The 26,805-nt window shown below is 43.8% G+C and overlaps 2 protein-coding genes across 2 annotated transcripts in view; both read right to left on the bottom strand.

The window, feature by feature from the left end:
- Positions 1 to 26,805, bottom strand: part of MTR (5-methyltetrahydrofolate-homocysteine methyltransferase) — a 70,247-nt gene that overhangs the window by 12,522 nt on the left and 30,920 nt on the right. The window contains exons 15-24 of the mRNA XM_056853335.1: positions 21,054 to 21,239; positions 18,218 to 18,397; positions 13,497 to 13,613; positions 12,865 to 13,005; positions 8,780 to 8,869; positions 7,408 to 7,560; positions 6,438 to 6,545; positions 3,595 to 3,695; positions 1,224 to 1,291; positions 348 to 468 (exon numbers count right to left, since the gene is read on the bottom strand). Coding sequence (XP_056709313.1) covers positions 348 to 468; positions 1,224 to 1,291; positions 3,595 to 3,695; positions 6,438 to 6,545; positions 7,408 to 7,560; positions 8,780 to 8,869; positions 12,865 to 13,005; positions 13,497 to 13,613; positions 18,218 to 18,397; positions 21,054 to 21,239 — 1,265 coding nt within the window. The remainder of the gene's footprint in view (positions 1 to 347; positions 469 to 1,223; positions 1,292 to 3,594; positions 3,696 to 6,437; positions 6,546 to 7,407; positions 7,561 to 8,779; positions 8,870 to 12,864; positions 13,006 to 13,496; positions 13,614 to 18,217; positions 18,398 to 21,053; positions 21,240 to 26,805) is intronic.
- On the bottom strand, positions 24,289 to 25,197 carry LOC130480152 (cyclin-dependent kinase 4-like). The gene has a single exon (XM_056852592.1). The coding sequence runs from the start codon at positions 25,195 to 25,197 to the stop codon at positions 24,289 to 24,291; it is 909 nt and encodes a 302-aa protein (XP_056708570.1).

Here is a 26,805-nt window from a genome sequence, read left to right as displayed (position 1 = left end):
TAGCTGGTTGATGCATCTGAATAAAGGTTGAAAACCACAGTCCATATCCAGATTTTGTGTGGAGGGATGGACCACTGACCCACTCCAAGTCTGCTGCATACACCCCCTGCTCCAAGGCCCTCTGGTACTGGTGAACCCACTTATAACAACTCATTTACAAATGCACTCCCACTGAAACTTGGGTCTGATCTCCAACACCAGATGTTTGTAATTTTCTACTCACTTTCAATTAATAATAAAATTATTATTTTATGTGCATACAACATTACACTAAAACCATATTGCATATCTAAACGCTCTGGTATGTAGTACACATAAATCTTTTGTTTTCAAAACACTTCGCTCACTTAGAAGTAGTGGCTCCTCCAATCAGCAACGGAATCTTTATTTCTAATCTCTCCATTTCCTTAGCAACGAATATCATCTCATCCAAAGAGGGTGTGATGAGACCAGACAGGCCAATGAAATCTATAAAGGAACAACAGTTTTCAAGTTCTGTTTAACATACAATTTCAATAGTTACTTCAGACATTAGCTGAAAGAAGTCAGCTGAGCAATGAGCAAAAAGTAGGGTTGTCAACCTCCAGGTACTAGCTGGAGATCTCCTGCTCTTACAACTGATCTCTAGCCAATAGAGATTAGTTCACCTGGAGAAAATGGCTGCTTTGACAACTGGACTCTATGGCATTCAAGTCCCTCCCCTCCCCAAACCCCGCCCTCCTCAGGTTCCACCCCAAAAACCTCCCGCCGATGGTGAAGAGGGACCTGGCAACCCTAGCAAAAAGGCTCTTTTTAAAGATTTTCCACTGATATTAGATAGATTAATATTGTTCTGTGCCTCACTCCATTCATCTGTGAACTGGGTGTCAATCACTTAAGTATACAAGAGTGCTAAAAAAAATGTAAAACAATGCAGTATCTCTACATAAAGTTGCATTATGGATGAGAAAGAACAAACATAGTCGAGTTCCCGTTATGCGGATCAGTTTATGAAATGTCTGTTATTCAAATTTTTTGCATCCCTTTCCCCCAGCAAGTCCTTGGGCATTGCAATCACTCTGTGTAAAGAGACCCCAATTGGAAATCATACATAGAAAAGAGGTTGTTCTAATTTATCTGCTTAGAATTTGGCATTTTCTTCAGATGGGTAAGAATGAGCTTTTTACTAGAGGAGAATCATAATTCCATTATGTTTAAGAAAAAAAGACTGAACATCCTCCTACCTGCTTTATTTTCCAGAGCCGCTCTGAGTATCTTGTCACATGGAGTCATGACTCCTAAATCAATAACTCTGGGGCAGAGGGGAGGCAGGGAGACAGTAATGTGTTATATTTAATAAAAGGCTTCATACATGAATTCTGCCAGCCAGGAGGAAAAACTTTAAATGACAAAAACAATAAATTAAAAATAATTCTCTTTTTTTCTTTTGGTGACATGGGCTTTCAGTGGTACAAGTTGTGTCTTTGTGGATTCTGCATTTTATTCACACACTTCCTTTAATTTTGGACACATTTCCCCATAGCTTGCCTACATTCAGGGCTGCAATGTACCTATAAGGTGTTCCACCCCACCTGCTCTGTGCCTTATCATGCTTTACACAATGGAAACAGACATAGCGAGTGATGATAGTTCTTTAAGACCCGTTGCAGCTATTTAGTAACATCCCAACTCAGGGGCCCAAATATCTTGGTGCCCGCTAGACCAATTAAGGGTGCCTAAATAAAACATGAAGAGCCCCGTGGCACAGAGTGGTAAGCTGCAGTACTGCAGTCAAAAGCTCTGCTCACGACCTGAGTTCGATCCCGACAAAAGTCAGTTTCAGGTGGCTGGCTCAAGGTTGACTCCGCCTTCCAACCTCCGAGGTCATAAAATGAGTACCTGGCTTGCTGGGGGTAAACTGTAGACAACTGGGGAAGGCAATGGCAAACCACCCCGTAAACACAGCCTGCCTAGTAAATGTCGGAATGTGACTTCACCCCATGGGTCAAGTAATGACCCGGTGTGTGTGTAAAGTGCCGTCAAGTCGCAGCCGACTTATGGCGACCCCTTTTGGGGTTTTCATGGCAAGAGACTAACAGAGGTGGTTTGCCAGTGCCTTCCTCTGCACAGCAGCCCTGGTATTCCTTGGTGGTCTCTCATCCAAATACTAACCAGGGCTGACCCTGCTTAGCTTCTGAGATCTTATGAGATCAGGCTAGCCTGGACCATCCAGGTCATTTTTACCTAAATAAAGCATGAGGATGTCAAAACCAACCAACCAAAAAGGCCACTAGAATGAATTCAGACATGCCACAGCCAATGTTAAAATGGCCAAATCAATCAAAATGCAATTTTAAAAACTGTATGGCACCCCTTAATACACATTTATCAGCTCACCTGCAATTTTCTGAGAGCAGAAACTCAAAATCTAGTAAAGATTCATCCTAGATTTTTTACAGCTTGATTTTTAAAAATCTCTGACTAATTAAGTTTAATTCTCAGTGCTGCCAAACAGCAAAGGTTTCTCTTGAAATCTGCTATGACTGAAAGCAACATCACTGGCTGCACAGTCATGCGACAACAATTTATTATTTGTCTTTATGGGAACAAACTTGGAAATCCAGGGGCTCGTGTCCATCCTCCTCCACATCACCTTGTGCATGGCTTAGTAATTAGTTACTTCTGCATTTGCGGCAAATACAGTTTGGTGTTTTCTCAAGAGAACAAATCATGATTTGTGACCCAGTCTCCAAACCAGGAGTCCAAGCCACAGTTTAATCCTATTTTAAAGTGAATGTAGTTTGTTGTTTCATCTGAATTCACCATCAATGTAGAAATGATTGGTTTCCAAGCGATATGTGGTGGGATGAGGGATAAGGCTAGTGTGTGTGAGTCCAAGGATGCCCAGGGCTGTTTCCTGCAATAAACCAACCACAGTGGTTACATGTGAAGCAGCAACTTTGTTCCAAATCCCACTTTCAACCAAAAATAAGTTTCTGAACTGTAACCACAAACAACAATCCCAGTCAAAAAGTCCCAGTGCAAACATTAAAGATTAGACGTTAGACCCAGTGCAAGTACTGTTTACGGCTCACTTAAGGATCCCCAATCTTCCTAGTTTTCCTCTCCCTCCAGCAGTCAGGGTCAGGAAGCTGGAAGGGGAAAGGGGGAAGATTACTCCCTTCTTCCATCAGTGGAGTTCTGCTCATGGAAGACGCAGGAGGGAGCCATCTTGCCCTTTTCCCCCATCCCACTGCAGCTGCCTGACCCGCATGGCTATTACTCTACACTGGTCCTGTGACCTCAGGAATAAACTTTCCCAGGGTCAGAAATGGAGGGAAGGGAAGGCCAAGAAGGTTGAAGACCATCAGTGCCTTCCACTGACAGATCACGAGATCCAACCAACAGTTCCCAAACTAAAAAGGACCATGTTTAAGTCGAATGTATAAAGTTTTGGTTCACAGGCATAAGTCTTATGCTTCATTCAGTATTGCTCCTTTTTATCAAGTATCTTGAACTGTATTTGCTATGAAATAATTCTAATACACAACATTAATAATCCTAAATATGCCATAATACAAAAGGTAAGGGTACAAGTTCTAGGTAGCTCATTACCTGAAATTATTGCAGCCTAGAACAACTCCCACAATATTCTTGCCAATGTCATGCACATCACCTTTCACTGTAGCCAACACAATCGTGCCATTATAAGGGTTCTGCAAAAGTTAAACAACATTTTCAGGAATTATGATTTCACATCTGAGCAATTCATATTGTTTTATTAATGGTTAGTGTACTATTACAACAGCTGTAATTTTCAGCTGTTTAAAGCAGAAAGAAATCCTCTTGGATCATTACAGCAAAGTTTTCTGAATGTGTGTATCTCTTATAACCTAATTCAGCAGAGGGTGGGAAGTGTCCCAAAACCAAGAACGCTCTCCCAGGGCCACCCCAGCATGAAGAAGCCCCAACATGGTATGTGTGTGTGTTAAGTGCTGTCAAGTCGCTTCCGACTCATGGCAACCCTATGAATAAAAGTCCTCCAAAATGTCCCATCCTTGACAGCCTTGCTCAGATCTTGCAAATTGAGGGCTGTGGCTTCCTTTATTGAGTCCGTCCATCTCTTGTTTGGTCTTCCTCTTTTCCTGCATCCCTCCTCCCACTGGCTCTTAAAATCAACACTCTCCCCCTCCAGCTTTCTATATGAGTGAGGCAAACCCAGGGTTAAGCAAAGGGACATAGTGCTATGATGTGAAGTTAGAGCCCAAAAAACCCGTTAAGTCTCCGGTAAGTTTTTCGTTTTAAAAGTATTTCCTGGTTCCTGTTTATAATGATTAAACTCCTCTGCCTTCCTGAAATTTTGATGTTTAGGAAAAACGAATATGCAAAACCACGCCAAGTGACTGTATTATCCAGCACTGTGCTGTATTATATTCAGACACATGTAAAAGCTCATCTGGCCAGAGCAGAAAGGCAAATTCACTTAATCAAACTGAAAGCAATGAATAATAGAACGGTGTAGTTATGACTCTAGATACAATTGGTGATCGAAGTCCTAACACTAGCAAATAGAAACGACTAAAGAAGAAGCACCTGACTCCAGACAGAACTGTGCTATGGACCTAGGCACGCATTTGATCTTAAGATGACTTCTGTATCAAAACAAGAGGATTTCAGGCATTTAATGTATTGGAGTACTCTTAATACTGGAAACGGGACCAAATAGCTTTTCACATTTCGATTCTGGCACAAGGCCGCAGACACAGTCATTCGTTCTAAAACATAATAACCAGTCTTCCGTTATTTGCTGTTGTTCTGGCACTGTGGTTACTGCTCTGGAGGTAACGGCACTCCAGAGAGAATCCGTGCCAGCAGATATCCATCTTATTTTAAGACTGGACGACAGAATGTTCTCTCGTTGTTAATAAGTATATTTAGGGACTAACAGAACCCTTCTTTGAGTGTGCGTGCTGTTAGCTAGCAATAGCAGCATCCAGAATTCTCATACGAGTCTGCAGCGTACAGCAAGTAGCAGCAAGCAGTAATACAGGATTGGCCTAATTCCACACTCGCTGTCACTCCCACCCTCCCCTTCTTTGGATAAACATATTCCTGAGGTAGCTGTAGATTATTTAAAATGTTTTCAACAGCCTCCCTCCCCCCCTTACTGTACTTTCTTACCAGACTCCCAAAAACAGCATAAAACTCTCAATCTGTTACTAAATCCAATCCAACCTTCACAACCATTTCGACTAGAAGAACCACTGCTGCTATTTCATGTTCACACTTGTTAGGGAGGAAAACCTCTGCGACAGCACAGAAGCTGTAACTGGTTCTTTCGAAGGCCAAGCAACTGAACGTCAAGTTGGCATATGCTTCCCAAGGGGTGCACACAAGACACTGATAAAAGCAGGAACCACTCTGCTCTGCAAACAGCACTCAACATATTGTTGCCACATGTACAATTTTCCCTTGTGGAACAAGCTTGGGAGGGAATAAGTCCTGCCAGCGCAAAGCAGAAAAAGCTGTGCAGAGTACAGACTGGTTGGATGTCCACATTATCATTAAGGACCCTCCCCTCCTCCACAGGGCAGTTTTTCAGCTTAAAAGAGGCAACTTGGTTTGTAATAAGCAAAACATTCAATGGCAAATGATTGTTGAAAGTTATAGTTGTACAAGCTGCTCTTTAAAAAACCAAAGAAGTTAACTGCCCACCTTGGAGGCACAGAAGGGGCAAAATTCATGAGGAAATCAATGTTTGCTGCAGGCAGGTATGAGTGTCATTTGAAGAATTAAAGTGGAAGAAGACATCACAGGCAACCCCCCCCCCATTTGTTTTTATCCATCCATCCAAACATACCTCAAGTTGTTTGAAGGAGGAGGAGTTGGTTTTTATATGTCGACTTTCTCTACCTTCTAAGGAGAATCAAACCAGCTTACAATCTCCTTCCCTTCATCTCCCCCACAACAGAAACCTTGTGAGGTAGGTGAAGCTGAGAGAGTTTGGAGAGAACTGTGACTGGCCCAAGGTCACCCAGCAGGCTTCATGTGTAGGTGTGAGGAATGTGTAGGTGTGAGTCCTCTGTTCTTAACCACTATGTCATGCTGGCTCTTGGTGAAAGTCTGTGGAATAACCAGTAGACAGTCCAACCAATTCTGCACCAAATTGACCATGAAGAAGCCCTATGCTGCACAGCTAATCATTACTTTGTGTCCACCATTCCTGGCAAAACGTCACAGTGCCTATTTTTTTGTGCACATTGCAACCAGCTGCTTATTTGTACATTTTTAGCAGCTTACACAACTGGGTCTATCTGTACGCACAGAAGCTGCAGCAACAGCATTATATGAATTCCTGTTTATCGGTATTTATATTATGAAATAGTTTCCAGGTTTCTTGACACAACTCTAGTGAAAATTCATTTTAAGAGACCTCGCACGACAGCAGACAAACTTACATCTTCTTCCGTACTTCCTGACAATGCGCGCATTTCCTCTCTTTCCTGCTCCATGAAGGGAATGAGATGACCGACTGCTTTCTTCATAACACGAGCAGACTTAATCACCTGAGTAGAAAAATCAAAATAGCAACTACAGCCTTTTAAACACTTAATTAAAGGTAGTAAACGCAACCCAGCAACAGCCACCCACCCCAGTGTTAAGACTACTAGCGAGCTCCAAAGTAAAATAACTTCTTCAACCTTCCCAATTAATGTAACTGCATGCTGATCAGGTCTATCCCCAGTTTCATCTCTCTGGTTCTCTCCATTGTTATGGAGGACTATTTGCTAAAAAAAACCCAGGGCCAATGTTTTGATCAAGCTGCCCCCAAGACAGCTGCCTGCCTACATAAGCTAAGCCGTGCAGTGCTCACATTTACTAAGTTATTGCAGAGCATACAAAATACTAGCGGTTTGGGAAAAGAACAAATAGATGTTTTCCCTTGCTGTAGAAGTGAACATACAAAAGGAAGTAAACTATGAACACATTTCCAAAGTATGAATGAATATAACAAGAATGAATATAACAAAACAACAACGACATGCTAATGCAGCAGGTAGAAGCTCAAGCTCATTTGCATCTGCCTGTGTATTACAGGACCACTTGTGAAATGAACTCTGCAAATTAGCCCAGTCAGAATTGTTTTTTATCCTGGAAAGGTAGATTAATATCTACACATAAGGGTAATTATTATAATTATTAAGCACAATGAAAGCAGCATCCATTCCACAGTAATCAGGGACGCCCTAAGCTTTAACTGTTGAGGATACGTACAGCACTGAAGATTCCTATTGTATTCAGATCCTGCCACTGGGCTGAAGATACCATTGGTGCGACCCAGTCTGGATGTTTGTTATCTCTTTATTTGTCCCTTTTCAGCAATAATTTGTGGAAGACCAATAGAAACCTTTCACTTCTCTCCTTTACCTGAGGCAGAAACATCTTGCCAGCCCCAAAAAGATCACCGACTATTTTCATGCCATTCATCAAAGGCCCCTCAATTATGTTCAGAGGTCTGGGATACTTGTCTTTGTTCAATCTGGCTTCTTCTGTGTCCTCAACCACATATTTCTCAATGCCCTGAAAACAAAACTATAATGTTAACATGTTACGGTGTCTATAATGTGGACACGTTTTTTTTAATGTATACTCTGCCTTACCTCTGCAAATTTAAGGTGGCTAACAAAACAGAAAAAGTTGCAGGACACAGACATCGTAAGTGTCCAAAAAGTTAAAACCAATACACAATTAAGTCATTTATATTACATTAACAAAAGTTGAGATGCAAAAAAGTTACCGAGGGTGGAGTGAGCAGGACAAAGTAAAGGGAGGAGGTTGCTCCCCCCCCTTTCCCCTCTTTTTTAAAGTAAGCCTCTAGCCCTTTCCCTTGCAGGGATATAAGGGGAAAGAAAGTCCTCCTTTCCTGTGCCAGGAAAACCACCCACATGGCAGCCCTGTTGCCACTACACTTTATCTGCAGCCACGCCAGCAACAAGGAAACCACACAGGTCTGTCTCCATGTGGAATCCAACTTTATCCATCTCAACCATTCAGACAGGAATCTAGGAAACTGCGAGAGTTACTGCAAGTCTGCCTTGGGTGAGCTGGTACTCCACATTTTATCATCTATGGCTCAGAAGGTTAGTGAGACTTGCATAATACTGTGGGATGTATCAGTCTGTGATCTTTAAATTTCACTGGTCTTTGTTCTTTGAGGTGAGACTTCACAAATGAGTTCCCACATATATCATCTGAAGGCTACGTCTGTATGTATCCCAAGAAGAAATCCGGGAAGCCTGCAAACTGGACATTTTGAGAACCCCAAACTGTAAAAATGTGCCGCTATCCAGCAGCATTCTCTTCAAATAACTTTTCTTCCAAGGAATACAGGTGATTTTGTGTGTGTGTGTGTGTAAAGTGCCTTCAAGTCGCAGCCGACTTATGGCGACCCCTTTTGGGGTTTTCATGGCAAGAGACTAACAGAGATGGTTTGCCAGTGCCTTCCTCTGCACAGCAACCCACCTGGTATTCCTTGGTGGTCTCCCATCCAAATATTAACCAGGGCTGACCCTGCTTAGCTTCTGAGATCTGAAGAGATCAGGCTAGCCTGGGCCATCCAGGTCAGGGCACAGGTGATTTTACAAACAAGTTATTTCAGAGTTTGCTGTATTTTTACAGCAAACTGCTGCTGCTGTCATTTGCTAATAATATGGGTAAGAAAGCATACAGAATTAAAGTTAATAGGGACCATCCTTTGATCCCAATTGGCTTTGATGTGGAAACGTGCATCTAAATTCACCTTGACGAGTCCATACTCCAGTCTTTCCTCTACAGAGCAATTTCGCCATTCATCAGTCTGCACCACTCTCTTTCCTCCTTGAGCATGGGTCTAGAATTGAGATAAAGATTTTTGTTGTTGCTGCTGTTACCCAAATTATTTTTAAACAGGAAAAAAATCCCACCTGTATGCAACTGCCTCACTTTCTTTGTATTTTAAATTTTCTTATGCTGGCTGGCCATTTTCAAGCTTTGCCAGGTGAACCTCTTGAGTGCTGTTAAGAGCCAAGTCATGTAAAAGTAGAAGAAGGAGGATGGGAGCAACCCCTTCCAGACTCCATAAAACCAGACCCCCCGGATCCAATCTTCACTAAACTTGGGGGCTCAAACAAGGAGAGTCCCTTGCAGCCATGCTGCAAATGTGGGGGCTCTACCTCAAAAAATGCCCCCCAGGAGCTTTGAAAAAATTTCCACATGCACATGCATGTATGCCCGAATTTTTTCAGGAAACCCAAAAATAACCCGAATTCCCATATTTACCAGTATGGGAATTCGGCTTATTTTGGGTTTCCTAGAAAAAATTGGGCCCAATAAACCTGAACCCAAAATTTACCAGATTGTTTTTTGTTGTTGTTGTTTTTGCCCTAGCCTATCTTTCCTCATTTTACATGTTGTCAGTTATGAGGTTGTTAGCTTCAGCTTTGCTGCTGTCATTGATTAATCTTGTGCTTCTCATGCCATGCTGACATTACCCGTAACAGGAGCAAAACCAACACTGAAAATGCACTGATTTTAATGAGGAACATCGGTGTGAGGGGAGGGGAAATCTGATGCAAAAATGAAGGCTTGTGGGCTTATTTCACACAAGGGAGAAGCAAAATTAAAAGCTGGGTACCCAAGGCTGGGTGAAAAGAAAATATATATAAGTCTGTGTATAAATACTGAAAATATAATTTATTAGAAGCGCTATATAAAAGTTAAAATTATTTAAAAGCATTAAAATAGCAAAATGGCATTTCATGAGGTTGATAACTATAACCACATACCAAACGCATTTCGGCTTTTGGGGCCTTCATCAGTGGTTAGTTAAAACCCTTTGTAAACTTGCACATATTTACAGAAATACATTAATGAATACAAATACAAATACAAACAGTTCAAACCCAACCAGGCATGTGTATATGTTGTAAATTCTATTCTCAATTACTCAAACATCTGGTATAATAGGTTCTTGTTGTAATACTGGTTAGTATAAGTCTCACAAATACTATGTGTGCAGGTATCAACCTAGTAAAGGTATCAACCTTTTTTTCTTCCAAGAAGCAAAATCAAAACAGGGATATTGGAACTGAAACAGCTAGCTTTCAAAATCTGGTCTCACCACTGATTCTGACACAGAGGAAATCATCTGTAAGAAAAGTGAAGCAAAACTAGCCATTGGTACCATCAACTACGGCAAGTGAAAGGACCAACAGTTTATTTTCCACTGGATATGATACAGAGTGATATTAGAGTCATATTCCTGAGCCAATGAAGAAATACATTTAAAAAATCTTCCTGGATATGACATCCAGAGAGAGACCTCCACAGTTCTAATTCTCAGAATCTGAACACATGAACCTGCCTTATACTGAACCAGACCCTTGGTCCATCTAAGTCAGTATTGTCTACTCTGACCGGCAGCGGCTCTCCAGGGACTCAGGCAGGGGTCTTTCACATCACCTACCTGCCTAGTCTCTTTAACTGGAGATGCCGGGAATTGAACCTGGAACCTTCTGCATGCCAAGCAGATGCTCTACCACTGAGCCGCAGCCCCTCCCCTGCACAGCTGGCACCTGTAGCCCACAGCCTTGGGCTACAGATGGCAGCTACTTATTAAAGAGTGTATGTGAGGACAGATAGTCACATAGTAAAATGGCACACTGGTACTGAGGTATATTTTAGAATGATGTGTACCAAAATCAACCACTCCATTCCCATCTAGATCAGTGACTACTAATTCACATACAGTTTCCACTGATCCATTTCCAAACCATCTTCATGACATATGGAGGCTGATCAGAATAGGCTGCTTACTGTTCTGCAACAGAAAGTTAATGATATTTGCTTCTAAATGAGGGAAGGCATTGAAGCACAAATGCCCCAAGAATGGAAAAAGAAATGCTGAAAGGACTGAAGTGTTAAGATTTTTTTTTTCTGGGAATTTAATTTAAATTTATGCCTGGCCAGCCTAGTGGCAATTCCTTTTAAGAATCTAACAAATTAATTTGGCTTTGTTACAGTTCCTGATGGCCACAGTTTATGTTATGTCACGTAATGAATCACGAATTAATCAAAAGCCTTACAGAACTAGAACATTTAATCTGCTTAACAGAGCAGCTCGTCTTGTTTTGCTCTGTTTGGGAAAGGGGTTCCACTGTTGTCTCCACCCGTCACTTACATTTATCTGATGTCATAAAACTTTGTGAAAGTCAATCTGGTCAATGAGGGAAACAGGCACCTAGGACTCAAGCTGGAGAACAACGATGCTCCCTAACATGACTATCTGACTGGATTCCTACCACTTTACTGATACCCAATTCCCTTCAGGTCACGCTCACCCCCACTTTGGGGTGAGCGATCAGGTCACGCACACACACACCCTTGGGGTGAGGGATCAAAAGAAGTCTCACAGTGCCAACCCACTTTCAAGGGACTGAATGCCCTCGTTCCCTGTACAGGTTCTTATATGCACTCCTCTCAAGACTCTGCCTCATTAACAGCAATTAGCTCCTGGTTTTTTCCTCCATTTCTCCCACTCCAATCCTAAGGCTTGAAGGGTGCCCAGGAAATGTAGTCCACAGAAAAACTAGCTGCAAGGCCTGGAGGTCTGTGTGAGAGAGAAAGATTGTTTTGAGGCCTACAGGCTGCTCCATTCCTCAGCCTCAGGTAGGGATGCCAACCTCCAGGTGGCACCTATATATCTCCCGCTATTACAACTGATTGCCAGATGTCCAAGATCTGTTATCCTGGAGAAAATAGCAGTGTTGGACGATGGAGTCTATGGTATTATACCCTGCTGAGATCCCTCCCCAAATACTGCCCTCTTCAGGCTCCACCTCGAAAACCTGCTGGTATTTCCCAACTCGGAGCTGGCAACGTTAGCCTCAGACCTTGGATGATGAAGGGCTGCCTATCAATGGCAGCCCTCTTGGCCCACCACTACTCTGAGCAATGGCATGAGAAAAAAAAAATTAAACTGGCGACATTTGCTACGTTGCTCTGTTACTTCCAGGGAACACCTGAAATTGACATTGGATAGCTATTGGAGTCACCAGTAACTCTACAGTTTTAGCATAGAGTTTCCAGCGATTCCAAGAGGTACCCTGCATCAATCCTGGGTTTCCCCCAGAAATGCATCGTAGAAATGCAGCCAATGTCTCACTCTCCATGTCCCTGCTCCCAGCTCTCCCTAGTAACTCTAGGAATATGACAGTACGTACACTCAACTAAAAATAACACTGAATATACAGCACATAACCGGTATAAAGAAACAACATATATAGGCTTCCAAAACAACAGCTATCAGCATATTACAGTATGGTAATAGAGTTCATAATATATCATTGTAGATCAGCTGGAAGTCAGCTTTTGATCTTCAAGAAAAACTATGTATCCCAGCCTTTGCTAGGAAGCAGAAAAGATTCAGGGGATGGAGGATCAGAAGCATACTCCCAGCTGACACTACCCCCCGGGAATCTTCTTCTGATCTAGCCACCCTCTTCCCTCAGAAATATCTTTTGTCCCACCAAGGCCAGGGCACACTAGAGCCAAGGCTTCTGGTCTCCAACAGCAGTATTTCCCAGGGGATGTACCTCCCCATCCAGGCCCTGACTAAGGTGCAAAACTGCTTACCTTGGACAATACAACAGCATAATGTACTCTGGGGCAGGGTTGTGTATGCATATTTAATGATAATTGTTGGAGTTTGGGCTCTATTAAGACAAATTATCCTATTCACTTGTGGAAAACCAATTCATGAAAACATGTTTTAATTCTTCCAGCATCAGTGCTTGAATGTTATGGCTCATGCCTGATTTGAAAATGAAGATAAAATATAAAAGTTACCTGAGCATAACGCAAGAGCTTCTCGGTTGCATCTGGATCTTTATTCCAAATCAAATCTTCACATAACTGCAAAAGCTCCTTATGGATATCATCATATACTGGCAGGTTCCCTGCATTCACTATTCCCATGTCCATTCCAGACTAAGGAAACGGGGAGGGGGAGCGAAGAAGAAGAGTTGGTTTTTATATGCCGACTTTCTCTACTACTTAAGGACAAATCAAACCAGCTTACAATTACCTTCCCTTCCCCTCCCCACAACAGACACCCTGTGAGGTAGGTGGGGCTGAGAGAGCTCTAAGAGAACTGTGACTAGCCCAAGGTCACCCAGCTGGCTTCATATGTAGGAGTGGGGAAACCAACCTGGTTCACCAGATTAGAGTCCATTGCTCTATACCACCACTCTTAACCACTACACCACGCTGGCTCTCAGTGTTATATTTTATCACTCTAAGGATGATACATTGAATAGGTGCAAGGCAGGTCCTACCAGCAGAGGAGCTTCTTGAATCAACAGGAGGAACCTTACACGGACAGAAAACTCCACCCTTAGCTGAGCAGAATGGTAGATGCAACTCAATGAATATGACAACATATATATTCTGATCTCATGGTATGTAAAGCATACAGTTACCTTAATTGCATGGTAAAGAAAAACCCCATGCATTGCTTCTCGAATAGCTTCCATTCCTCGAAAAGAAAAGGACAGATTGGAAAGACCGCCACTTATTTTGACACCGGGTAGTGTTTCCTAACAACAACAAAATGAAGTATTAGTAAGCTCGTAAACTCGTAAATCTCATAAAATCTTCTTCCCTGTAAAAAGGCATAAGGGCAATTTAATGAACTCATGAAGCAGGTCCTTAATAGCAAACAGGAACAAAGCCGCATAGTTCTGACAGAAGGATGAACCACATCTTGACAAATGTCTCAGAAGAGGGGTCTCCAATGTGGTGCCTGGAGCAATATGGGACCTTTTTTGGTGACCACCAAGTGTTTTTAGGAAGTGGTTGGGGCCAGGTAGGGCTTTTTCCCAGCAAGGCTTCTGATTGGCTGTGAAGATTTTTAAAAATGTTGCTTTGGGAGCTGCCACCACAGCGCAAGGATCTACTCTGCTTTACTGAAGTTAAGCTATGGCAATCATTTTGTGGATGGCTCCACCTCCTGTGGCAGCCATTTTGTTGCTGTGCCCATCATACCATGTAATTCCAAATGTTCCCACAGGCTCAAAAAGGATCCTTATTTCAGAACATAGGCCTGCAGAAGGTCCCAGGTTCAATCCCCAGCATCTCCAGTTCAAGGGACTAGGCAAGTAGGTGATGTGAAAGACCTCAACCTGAGACCCTGGAGAGCTGCTGCTGGTCTGAGTAGACAATACTGACTTTGAAGGACTGAGGGTCTGATTCAGTATAAGGCAGCTTCATATGTTCATCATTCAGTTTTTTTGCATTCTGTCACACAGAAAATTTATTCTCTGTTGGAATTTTTTTTCTCCCAGCTTACATATCCCCTCAAAAATCTTTCAAAATGGGAGCTGGTTAGTACAGTGTTAGGTGACCTATCACTTCCGCCATCACCTTAGTGAATACCCTGGGAGCTGGAGATAATCCAAAAGGTAACACTGTATATTCGTAATTGATTCCCCCGCATGAGAATCTTAAATATTTTCTACATTCTGCATGTATGGCGATGTGGAAATACGCGTCTTTTAAGTCTAAGACTGCAAACCACATCTGTCGAGATAGTAAGGGTAATATTTGTTGCAGGGATAACATTCTGAATTTGCGTATTAGTACTAATTTATTAAGTGCTCTGAGATCTAAGATGGGTCTCTTCCCTCCTCCCTTTTTTTCTATCAAGAAATATCGGGAGTAGAATCCTTTTTGACTTTCTTTGGGTGTGAGGGCTCGAATTGCTCCCTTGTGTAACAGGGAGTTGATCTCTTCTAATAACTCCGGTTGTGGTGTTCCAGTAACAGGGGGTTGATATGTATTTATAGGAAAGGAAGAAAACTCAATAAAATATCCTTGTTGTATTATACTTAACACCCATGAGTCTTGCGAAATTTGTAGCCATTTACTGTAGAATTTAGAGAGACGGTTACCAAACATTGTAGTTGAAGAACCATTAACAATTGCTATATTCTCTTGTAGTCATGCTGAACCTTTCTTATTAGTTTGCTCTTGTGGGGTGTAGTTCCCCTTCCTACCTTTTCCTCTGGGGTTATATCTTTTTCCCTGGTGAGGATTGGATTGGTAGTATTGTTGGGATTGTTGCTGTTTCTGATATCCCCAGAATTGGTTTCTATTAAATCTATTAGTATAGAAAGGTTGTCTATTATAAGGTCTAGGTCTATATGATGAGTTAGATTGTTGAGTTACTCCCAATGATTTTGCAGTAGCCTTCTGTTTTCGAAGGTTATGCAGTACTTCATCGGTATCTTCCCAGAATAGGGCTTTTGTGTCATAAGGCATATCTTCAACCCTGGCTCTAACATCAAGAGTTAATGATGATGCCCGTAACCAAGAATGCCTTCTGAGTACCACACTCGAGGCCATGGCTCTGCCTGAGCAGTCTGCCATGTGTCTGGCTGCAGCAATCTGCGCCTTGCCCAACTTTTTCCCTTCTATTTGTATGGACCTCAATAGGGATCTTTTTTCTTCAGGTAAGTCCTCTATTATTTCCGTTACTCTATCCCATAATGACATTTGATAGCGGCCTGACAGTGCACCAAAGTTAGCTATTCTAATGCCCAGGGCCGCTGAGGAGTAAAACTTCCGCCCTAAGCTGTCCAGTTTGCGTCCTTCCTTATCTAAAGGAGTGGAGTGTGCTCCGTATCTATATCTTGCTGCTAATACATCCGTAATTATTGAATTTGGTGGGGGATGTTTATATAAAAACTGTCCCTCCTCCTCATCTACTCCGTATAAATTTTCTATTTTTTTAATGGAAGCTATCACTGATGCTGGTTTTACCCAAGTGGCCATAGCTGTTTGTTTTATCCCTTGGACCATTGGCAACCTTGTTGCACCTGGATCAGATTTAGATAACACCCCCATAATGGGGTCTGATGGTTTGGGGTCTGTTTGTATGGTCATTAGCCCCAGCGATTTGGTCATACGGTGTAAAAGTTCTGAGAACGATTTTATGTCCTCCATATGCGATATTGGGTCAGGACTCCCCCCCGTGTCTCTTGGGGAGGGAGCATACATGTCCTCCGAACCCCTTTCTGATATTTGGTCAGCTGCGTCTGAGAAGTCTCCCTCTTCGAAAACTTGCCTGCGCCTTGAGTTCGAATCATACGTGTCTCCGACGTCAGCTGCTGTCGACGTCGATGGCGTAGGGATCTCGCATCCCAATTCAGGCATGGGTATTGAATCCCTGCGTCTTTGTTTAGGTGGGCCTCTTGCCTTCGAAGCCGATCCAGACTGTCTGCCAATCAAGTCGACGTCTTGACGTCGGTGAGCGTCGCTCACTGCATGACGTCGGCCTCCGTCGCCTCTAGCCTGGCGTCGGAATTCGTCATCGTCATGGCGACTGTAGACGTCGGCGTACGGATAGCTGCCGTATGGACCTGGTGCGTACCACGGCGGTGGATAGAAGGCCCACGGGTTCCAGCCTTGGAACTGGAGGCGAGGATCCCACCCTCGAATTCCTGTTTCAGGTATTTGGTTTGAGTCGGTTGCTAAATTATCGGGTGCTTCCCATTCCTCCTCAGCTGAAGAGGAATCACTGATCTCCACCCCCGAAGGTGATGGTGTAGGAGGAAGCCTTAATGCAGTAGCTGCCGCAGTCTGCAGGCTCTTACATGGGGTACGCCCCCTTTCTATAGGTAGGAAAGTATGGGGGGACTTGGATATGTCCCTCGGAGACTTAGAGGTTTTCCTGGATGGCTCCCGATGCCTCGGTGAGCGTGTTAACGGGGAGGGAGATCTTTCGATGTCCCTCAGTCCCTCTCCAAGAGCTGTGGTTTTGGCCGGTTCCACTGGCGCTGAACTGGTAGAGCCCTCTCTTACTGTATCTGCGCCCTTTGATAAGTGTTTTGTTTTTTCTTTATGCTTCTTTGCCGGAGGTTCAGATGAAGCCCTCTTGGGGTTCTCGGCAGCTCTTTTATTTAATGGGTTATTTGGGGGTTTTCCATCAGGTTGGAAGGCTTTCTCATATAATGCTGCTTTTAATTTTCTTGCTCGATCTCGGCGACATTTGTCTGTCAGTAATGCACACGATCTGCATGACGTTACTATGTGGCCTTCTCCTAAGCATATGAGGCAGTCTTGGTGTTCGTCATTCGATGCCATCTTTGTGCCACACGTGTTACATTTCTTAAAAAGCGCCATTTCTTTGTTAAACTCTTCTATTTTATTCCCTCAGTTAATTTGATTTACCTCAGATAGTTTAGGGAATAACTGTTAACGCTGTTCTCTCCGCGGCGGCAGAAAGAGAACTGAGGGAAGAGTGCCCCCCCCTCTCCCCAACGACAGTTGAGCAGGGAACGACAGTTAAGATCGGTCGTTGGAGAGAGAGGGGGGGCGCTCCTAGGGAGCGAACTCTTCCATAAGCTTTTATAATCTCCGTGGCTGGCCCTGCGCATGCGCAGTCCCCATGTGGGACTGCACAGAAGCCACGAAAACGAACCCAATTTAAGGCTTCAAAATGCAACTCAAGGCTGCTTCATATATTACAAAATTCCCACAAGGCAGACAAAATAAAAGGTTGTGAAAGTATATATGCATAAATAAATAAATTAACACCCACATGTAAATTGCTGCATGAATGTTTTATGATCTGTCCAATCCCAATATTAATTTACCTGACTGGTTAAATTAGATAAGTAAATATTGTTAAACCCTCTTTTTCCCTCCTTGGCTTTAGAAAGATGCAGGGTTATACACCCAAACAAACAAACAAACACACAAAAAAGAACCAAATTCCCCCCTAAAATTATAGCTACCCCAACACAAGACATTCAACAGAGCCTCAAGAAAATCCTGTTTATAGTAGTCAGAATACGTTGCCAATAATGGAACTTGTGCTAATTAAATTAGGCAGTTTTCACATGGCTTGTCAAAGGCCTTTGGCTAATGTACCAACACCTTGCAAATATTGCTCCATTTAATTATTATCAGTATATTTACAATGCAGTTAATTATCTGTTATTTTTAGGCTACTATCTACTTTTGTCATACTTTAGTTATGGGAAGGAATGATATGGACCCAGCAGAGTACAGAAAGCGCTATTTTTCTATTAGGTCACCACTTATATTGTGATGCATTACATTCGGCTTCTTCCCTTCCCAAACAAAGTAGAACTAAAACGTCCCATGTTAAAAAAAAACAAAAAACTCCCAGACTCACTTTTATGGTTTTAGCTGCATTGATAAAGTTAACAGCATACATGTTATGTTCTTCCATTCCAGTACCGATGGTCAGAATGTTGGGATCAAAAATTATATCATTTGGATTAAAGCCCACTTTGGTAACCAGAAGGTGGTAGGCTCGGCGGCAGATCAAAAATTTTTCTTCTGTTTCTGTGGCCTAAAAAATAAAATGAGTAAGGGAAGGAATTATACATGTTACAGATTGAGGCAGGCATGCTTCATTTTATTTAATCTACATTTAAAGCACTGTTCAGGTTGTTGTTGTTTTCCAATCTGGTTTCAGGCCTGGTTATGAGACTGAAATGGCCTGGGATGCCCTAGTGGATGACTTGCGCCAGGTGATGGGCAGAAGGAGACTACCAAGATGGAGTCTACCAAGGAATTTGGATGGAGACTACCAAGGAATGCCAGGGTTGCTGCACAGAGGCAGGCAATGGAAAATCAGCTATGAACGTCTCTTGTCTTGCAAACCCCATGGGGCCACTATAAGTCAGCTGTTGACTTAACAGCCACATACACGCACACACACAAAAAAAAACCCAACCCTGGGAGGCACTGTTTTCTGATGGTTTCGATCCACCTGAATGGTATGTTTCAGAAAGGGGTGCAAGGGAACGGATGCTTGGCCTCTTGGCCTTTGGTGTCCCACTAAGTTCCATTTTGTCCCCTGTGCCTTCTAACATCTGATTGAAATTGGTGGGCAGGGTCACCCTGAAATCTGGGCTGGGTTGTCACCAATATGTCTATGATATGCAGCTCTCTTGTGCATTTCCAGCAGATCCCAGGGAGTATGAGGAAACTTTGAACTGGTCCCTGGGGGCAGTTGAGATGGATGAGGGTTAATAAACTGATATTTAATCCAACTAAGACAGAGGTACTACAGGTCGGCAGAAGGATTGACACGGATCATGGCAGGACTGGGAGTCTCCCAGGTAACCTGAAACATTGGGGTATTTCGCAAGCTGGGTAAGTATCTAGATTCCATTGATCCTGTTCCCCCAAGCACATTCCGGACTCTTAAGTCAGTTCTGTCAGTCATTTATTCAGACCTTCATACATATAGGTCAAAGAGCCCAGGCAGCCCCTTGGTTAACTGAGGGGCTGCAGATGGTGAAAAGACAAGGGAGACAGCTAGAACAGTAAAAAAAGGACCAGGACAAAGCTGAAAAGGCATGGGTGAGAGCTCATTTGAAATAATACTCCATATCAGAGATGGCAGCAAAGAAGCAATATTTTCCCGCTACCACTGCATCCACACAGTGTAGACCCACAAAACCCTTCCAGGTGGACAGGGACCTATTCGATTCTGACCAACGAGAGGAGGAGGATTGCTCTGCAATTTGCAGATAAAATCTCTTGAATCCATTCCAACTTGGACTTTACATCAGCAGCAACAGGATCGGATGGCCCCAGGATCGGATGGCCCATTTGTGTGGGATACCATTCAGCTTGTGCCGTCTGACGTGAAAAGGATTCTTGGAATTCTGAGACCTACCACCTGTTTGTATGACCCTTGCCCCTCCTGCTACTTAAATCTGCTGAGGTGGGGCTGGCGGACTGGGTCCAGGAGACAGTAAAAACCTCCCAGAGACCAGCAATAATCTGTTTTAGATAGATTCACACAGTTTACAGATTGGGAGTGTTCCTGGATCCCCAGGTGATGGCGGTGGCGTGGAACACCTGCTTTCGCTGATTTGCCAGCTGTGCGTTCTGCTAGATGATCAAGATCTTGCCACTATCATCCACCACAGATTACACTACTGTAATGCATTATAAGTGAGTTTGCCCATGAAGGCAATTCAGCATCTGGTACTAAATGCCAGATGTGTTTCCAGTCTAAAATTTAAAGTGCTGGCTTTAGCTTATAATATCCTACATTATTATAAGCTAAAGCCAGCACTATAAATTTTAGACTGGAAACACATCTGTACCTACCTACCTTATAATACCATAAAGGTAAAGGTCCCCTGTGCAAGCACCAGGTCATTCCTGACCCATGGGGTGACATCACATCCCGACATTTACTAGGCAGACTTTGTTTACGGGATGGTTTGCCAGTGCCTTCCCCAGTCATCTTCCCTTTACCCCCAGCAAGCTGAGTACTCATTTTACCGACCTCGGAAGGATGGAAGGCTGAGTCGACCTTGAAAGGCTACCTGAAACCGACTTCCATCAGGATCGAACCCAGGTCATGAGCAGAGCTTGGACTGCAGTACTGCAGCTTACCACTCTGCACCACGGGCAGACCCCTACATGGTCTAAATCCAGGATATTGTTACCTACACAAAACAATATCACCCTCAGAGGCCCATCAAATACCCATGGGGGCAACAGACTGGCCTTCACATGTGGTTGTCCCAGTGGTTATCCCAGAGCTTTAGAATGCCCTTCCTGCCTGGCTCCAACTTCACAGAAGATTCAAAAGGGGCTGAAAACCTCTCTGTTGGCTTTGAGGGCCCTTACTTCTAGCTGAGATCAGGACTCAGCTACTAATATGAGCTCTCACAGGAACAGTGAGGTTCAAATGTAGCAAATAATTTGTGTTGTTGTTGTTGACTGTCTTTTTTCTTTATTCTAGCTTCATTAACTTATGTCTTAATTACCTTGTACCCCCCCTTCAAGGATACCAGTGAGCTCAATAACTGAGGAGGTAATAGGCATCCCTATAACTGTCCCAAGTCAAGGATGTCAGATATGCCCTGTCAAATGTTCCTGTTCTGCTTTGACCCGATACCTGCTCTGCTCATTTATTTCAGCAAACCCAGATTATGGGTTGGGACCCTCCAGTGGCACAAAAAGACATCGGTACTGACCTGACCCACTTCATCGAAGGCCATAACTACCACAGCTGCTCCATATTTTCTTATCTGTCTTGCTTTTGCCAGGAAGTCATCTTCACCTTCTTTCAGACTGATGCTATTCACTATGCATTTGCCTTGACAACATTTCAGTCCAGCCTCTATCACTAAGAAATTTGATGAGTCGATACAGAGCGGCACCTGATATCAGTGGGGGGGAAAGTCTAGACATTATTAAAAGCAAATCAACAACTTTTTTTCTTCAGCATTTAGCTGAAGAACAAACAGAGAGATGTCAAAACAGGGTTGTCATCTGCAAAGCTATCTGAGAAAAAGCCAGAGAACAGCACACAAAAATAATGTCCGCATCCCACATTTTAAAGAGATTGTATGAAGTCTCTGTAGGTTTCATGACTAAGTCCAGTTACATTCGCAAGCAAAGTGCTTTGAAGTGTGCATCTGGCATAGGTGAATCAACAGGTGATGTTCACTTGGGTATATGTTCTATCAATACAGCAGCAAGTACCTGTCAAACTCACTGCTATCATCTCGTCACTTAAAGGCATTTGGGCTCTCTTTAGGTGAGAAGCTGTCAATCCAAAAGAGGGTGTGTTTACCCCATATGATTAAATACACATGGACAAGCTTCCCTCTGACTGTACTCCGAAATTATTTACCAAGACTCTAACCTAATACTCACAATTGGCAGGAGTGATCAGCTCCCCAGCGCTACCAAGATTTGGACTTGAGGAATCCTGCATATTGAATAGCTGTGTGTGTTTGTCCTAATGCAGCGCTGAAGTGAAATAGGCTACATGCAGTAGCCTAACTACACCCAAGCCATGTTTTATGTAGGGCACCCCTGGCGGCAGGTCATTCCCATTGCGATGTCAGCAGCTCAAGGCCACTTCCAGCTTGCCTGCACTGATATTCAGGGGAATCATAGAATCAGTTGGAAGGGACCACCAGGGTCATCTAGTCCAACCCACTGCACAATGCAGGAAATTCACAACTACCTCCCCCCCACACCCCCAGTGACCCCTACATGCCCAGAAGATGGCCAAGATGCCCTCCCTCTCATGATCTGTCTAAGGTCATAGAATCAGCATTGCTGACAGATGGCTATAGCCTCTACTTAAAAACCTCCAGGGAAGGACAGCTTACCACCTCCCAAGGAAGCCTGTTCCACTGAGGAACCGCTCTAGCCGCTAGAAAATTCTTCCTAATGTCTACATGGAAACTCGTTTGATTTAATTTCAACCCGTTGGTTCTGGTCCAGCTTAGAAACGGCACTGCCCACATCCTCTGTGCAAACACCTTCTTCCAGCTTGCCCACATTTACATGTGGGCAAACTGTCTATGCCACAGTGCTGGCATGGCTTCTCAGAGGGAGTGGCACCTCATTCCACACCCCCTTCTATTTCACTCCTGTTTACATGCAGGTAAACTGGCTGTGCCACAGCAACACGAGGGCTCCTTCAAGCGAGTAGTGCTTGTACGCCCCTTCCGGGCTGAACCTGGGGCAGCTATCGCACTCACCCCTAAAAATGCCACTGGTTATATGAATCTGAGACCAGATATGAGACCTCTAGACACACCATTAGACAAGCATGTAGCCCTGCACATTTTAAAGTGGCAGGGCACACCTAATAAGCAGCATGCATGAATTACATATACACAGACAGTACAAGTAAAGATCTATTTCTTTTTCAGTAGCATTATTTTAGAACTCTTTGCAGACTATGACATCATCCCAAATTCACTTCCTATACCTACATAATGACATTTGTCATGAACAGACATTTTTGAAGGACACAAGTACAGCCGTGGAAACAACCTTCAGTGAAGCAGATTCCTGCCAATTTATAGCAGCCTGTGCCAGCTCAACAGAGGGAAAAAGATGCTTCAGACTGAGTGTAATAAAATAACATTTTTTCTCCCTGGAAGACAATTCCATTTTTCACTTCTCACACATTCTGCACGTGCTGCCAGTGGACAGTCACTCCTCGAGGGCTCAAAGCTGCTGGCCTGAAGACCCTACTGCCAATCGCAGTATATTTGAGTGAATTCTGTGTGTGTGTGAGAGAGTGAGTGAGAGAGAGAGAGACAGACAGACAGACAGACAGACGGGCTGTGTTCACATTACGGCTGTGCCCACTTTGCAAAGAATCACCTTGCCAAACCTGTAGCTCTTTAGTTACAGAAGATACAAATATCTCCCACCACAAATAACTGCTCTTCTGGTGCTTGGTACAAAGCATTCAAACAGCAGTTCACTGTTCCTGCCTGAATTAAATCTTCCATTCAGGAAGCATTTCCACAAACTCAGAATTGCAGTCTGTAAGGTGGCTTTATGACTGTCTAAGGCAGGGGTGTCAAATATAAGGCCCAAGGGCTGGATCCGGCCCGTGAGCCAGCTGAGGCAGCCACACACACACTCGAAATGGGCTGGCAAGGCATGGCCCGGCCAGACCAAGTGACACTGATGTAGTATCTGGCCCTCGTTTGACACCCCTAAGGTTTCTTTTTTTTTTTTTAATTTGCCTGGCCCCCACAATCCATATTATTTATTGAAAATTGTCATTTTTAGAACTATTTCTTTCTTTCTTTTTTTTTAAAAGAGGGACTAGAATCAAAACCAGACGTTGTTAATTACTACGCCAAGACACCCTTTGTCCTTAACCACACAATTTAAAAAAAATTGTGAATATTGGTATAGAAATATCCTCTGCTATTTTTACGGAGCTCCGTAACAAGTTAAGGCAAGGCTTGAATACCCACTGTCAGCCACAGGAATGTGATAAAGGCAGCAATATCATTGTGTAAACGGTCATAAAAGTAAAAAAAAGAAAGAAAGAAAAGCCACAGGAGATATTTTTGGCAAAGAATCCAAAGATGACGTGAGTGAGGATACCTCAAACTGGGCCCTACTATGAACAACCAGGACCTGCAAGAACACCTAGGGGGAGAATCTACCTCAGTACATGAAATGTGTATGGTATGAGGTGGCACGGAGATTTTATGAAAAATCCCACCGTTTCCAAGGTGGGACGGATTTAGAACACTGCACTTCCCACAACACGCACTTTTTTCTTAAATGCGCGCTGGCAGCACTCTTATCATGCCCACCCTTAATTTCCAGCACACCCAGGATGCTTGGAGACAGAACCCCTTCGTGTGGTACAATATCATCCTCACACACACACAAGTCTTCTGCCCAGTCTTTCCCTTTCCCGCAACTGCACGGACGCTACCCATCCATGGCCCTTTTGTCTTGAAAGTACTCGTGATGCAGTAATTTGAAGGCAGAGATGCACTTGTAAGGGTTGAAGGTCAACATTTCCAAAAGCAGCTTGGCCCCCCGGAGCTCGATTTCCGGTACAAATTTCTCAACGGGTTGTGGGAGGCGAGCAGCGAAGGCGCAGTGCGGCAGAGACACGTCTAGAGGCCAGTCTTCCTGAGATGGGAGTCCAATTAGATCAAAAATCTTGCCCAGCTGGTCAGCTTCAGAGCTGCCAAAGAGAGGCTTCCTTCGAAACATCTCCGCAAAGATGCAGCCAACACTCCACATGTCCACAGGACTGCCGTAGGTCGACTGGAGCAGCACTTCTGGCGCATGGTACCAAAGGGTAACTACCAACGGTGTCAGAGCCATCTGGCAGCTGTAGATACGAGCCAGGCCAAAGTCAGCCTGCTTGACTTGACCGGAACTGGTTACCAGGATATTCTCGGGCTTGAGGTCACGATGAACGATGCAGTTTGCATGTAAGATCTCCAAGCCACTCAAGAACTGACGCATCATGTCCTTTATTGCCTCGGCTGGTAGGCCAGGAGGCGGAGTTTTATCCAGATATGCTCTCAGGTCCTGATCCACATGCTCAAACACCAGTGTTACTTTGGTTTCACGTTCGGTCCGCGTTGTCGTGCAAACTTCCATTACCTGCACAATGTTGGGATGGTCAAAGTTCTCCAGCAGTTTCAGCAGCGCCACCTCACGCACGGTCAACAGTGGCAGCCTGTTCTCGTTGCTCTGGACCCAAACATTCTTGAGAGCCACGAACTTGCCACTCTGCAGGTCTCGGGCCTTGAAGACAGTGCCATAAGCCCCAATGCCGATCTCTGCCACAGGCTCATACTGGTCTTGAACCCCCATGGCCATCTTGGCAGTCCCCCGTTTCCAAGAGGCCGCAGAGGCCACAGAGGCCTACCAGCGGCGGCGGCAGAGAAGGGGGCTGCTCAGGCTGCAGCAGCGACTGGCAAGCAACCCTGGTCCAAGGTTTCTGATTGGATCTCATCATTTATCCAACAGATGCCCACAAATGACACAACAGAACACAACAGAACACAACAGAACACAACAGAACACAACAGAACACAACAGAACACAACAGAACACAACAGAACACAACAGAACACAACAGAACACAACAGAACACAACAGACACAGCTGGCCATACTTCTGAGGTGGCAGGGTACAGCATGAAGCACCAAAGAAGCACTTGAACCTGGTTTAACCGGACACTATAGTGGGACAGAAAAGTGACCAAGTGTAGAATGAGGGGATGACAGATCTACAATACCACTTCTAACCATCTGAAAATTTACTTCCATAGTCTTGGCCACGGCATCATTATAATTTTCAATACGTGAACTTTTTTCTTACTTTTAATCTTTTCAGTCGTACTTTTCAGGGTAATTTGCTGTTTGACAGTGGAAGTGCTCATAAAGCCTTCTGCACCTTTTTAAAAAAGCTTTCAAACTTCAGCAAGGCTACCCCCTCTGTTATAGTCATAAGCTAGCAATTCAAAATGTCGTCATCTTCTTTGTAGTATCTGATGCCTTTTAGATATTACAGCATGGGAGTCCTTTTTTGTGGGTTCATCTGACCTAAAGTTTAAAGACAGACTACAGGGTCAACTACACAAGACCTCGCCATGTAACAGACACCTTGCTAGGACTGAGGGCAACAGAGCACTAACAATCATAAGAACATAAGAAAAGCCATGCTGGATCAGACCAAGGCCCATCACGTCCAGCAGTCTGTTCATATAGGGGCCAACCAGGTGCCTCTAGGAAGCCCACAAACAAGATGACTGCAGCAGCATCCTGCTTGTGTTCCAAAGCAATTAATATTACAGGCATGCTCCTCTGATACTAGAGAGAATAGTATGACTAGTATTCATTTTGACTAGTAACCATGGATAGCCCTCTCCTCCATGAACATGTCCACTCCCCTCTTAAAGCCTTCCAGGTTGGCAGCCATCACCACATCCTGGAGCAGGGAGTTCCACAGTTTAACTATGCATTGTGTGAAGAAATACTTCCTTTTATCTGTTTTGAATCTCTCACCCTCCAGGTTCAGCAGATGACCCCTGTTCTGGTATTATGAGAGAGGGAGAAAAGCTTCTCCTTGTCCATTCTCTCCATACCATGCACAGGTCCACATAGGTGGCCTTGCATGTGAACACACATACCCTCCTTTTTGCTGTTGAATGAACCCACAGAAAAGTGGTTACCATGCTGCAGTTGTAACACAAGGAAAAGCTGAAACCCCTCACACTTTTGCATTGCCCTTAAGTTGAAAAGATGCACTTTGTTCCCTATTAAGACATATCCTTTGCTCTGCTCTTGAAATATGAGAAAAACCTGTGTCTAATTTTTCATTCTCCAAAATACTTACAGTGTAAGAAAGACAGTTTTTGTTCCTTTTATTGAAGTCTGTGGCAATGCGTGCCTTGAATACCATGTGCAGATTTAAAAGACTCTT

This window comes from Euleptes europaea, chromosome 7 (genome assembly GCF_029931775.1).
Source record: "Euleptes europaea isolate rEulEur1 chromosome 7, rEulEur1.hap1, whole genome shotgun sequence".
Taxonomy (NCBI): Eukaryota; Metazoa; Chordata; class Lepidosauria; order Squamata; family Sphaerodactylidae; genus Euleptes; species Euleptes europaea.
Note: the sequence above shows the minus strand (reverse complement) of the source record. Positions and strands in the feature narration are given on the sequence as shown.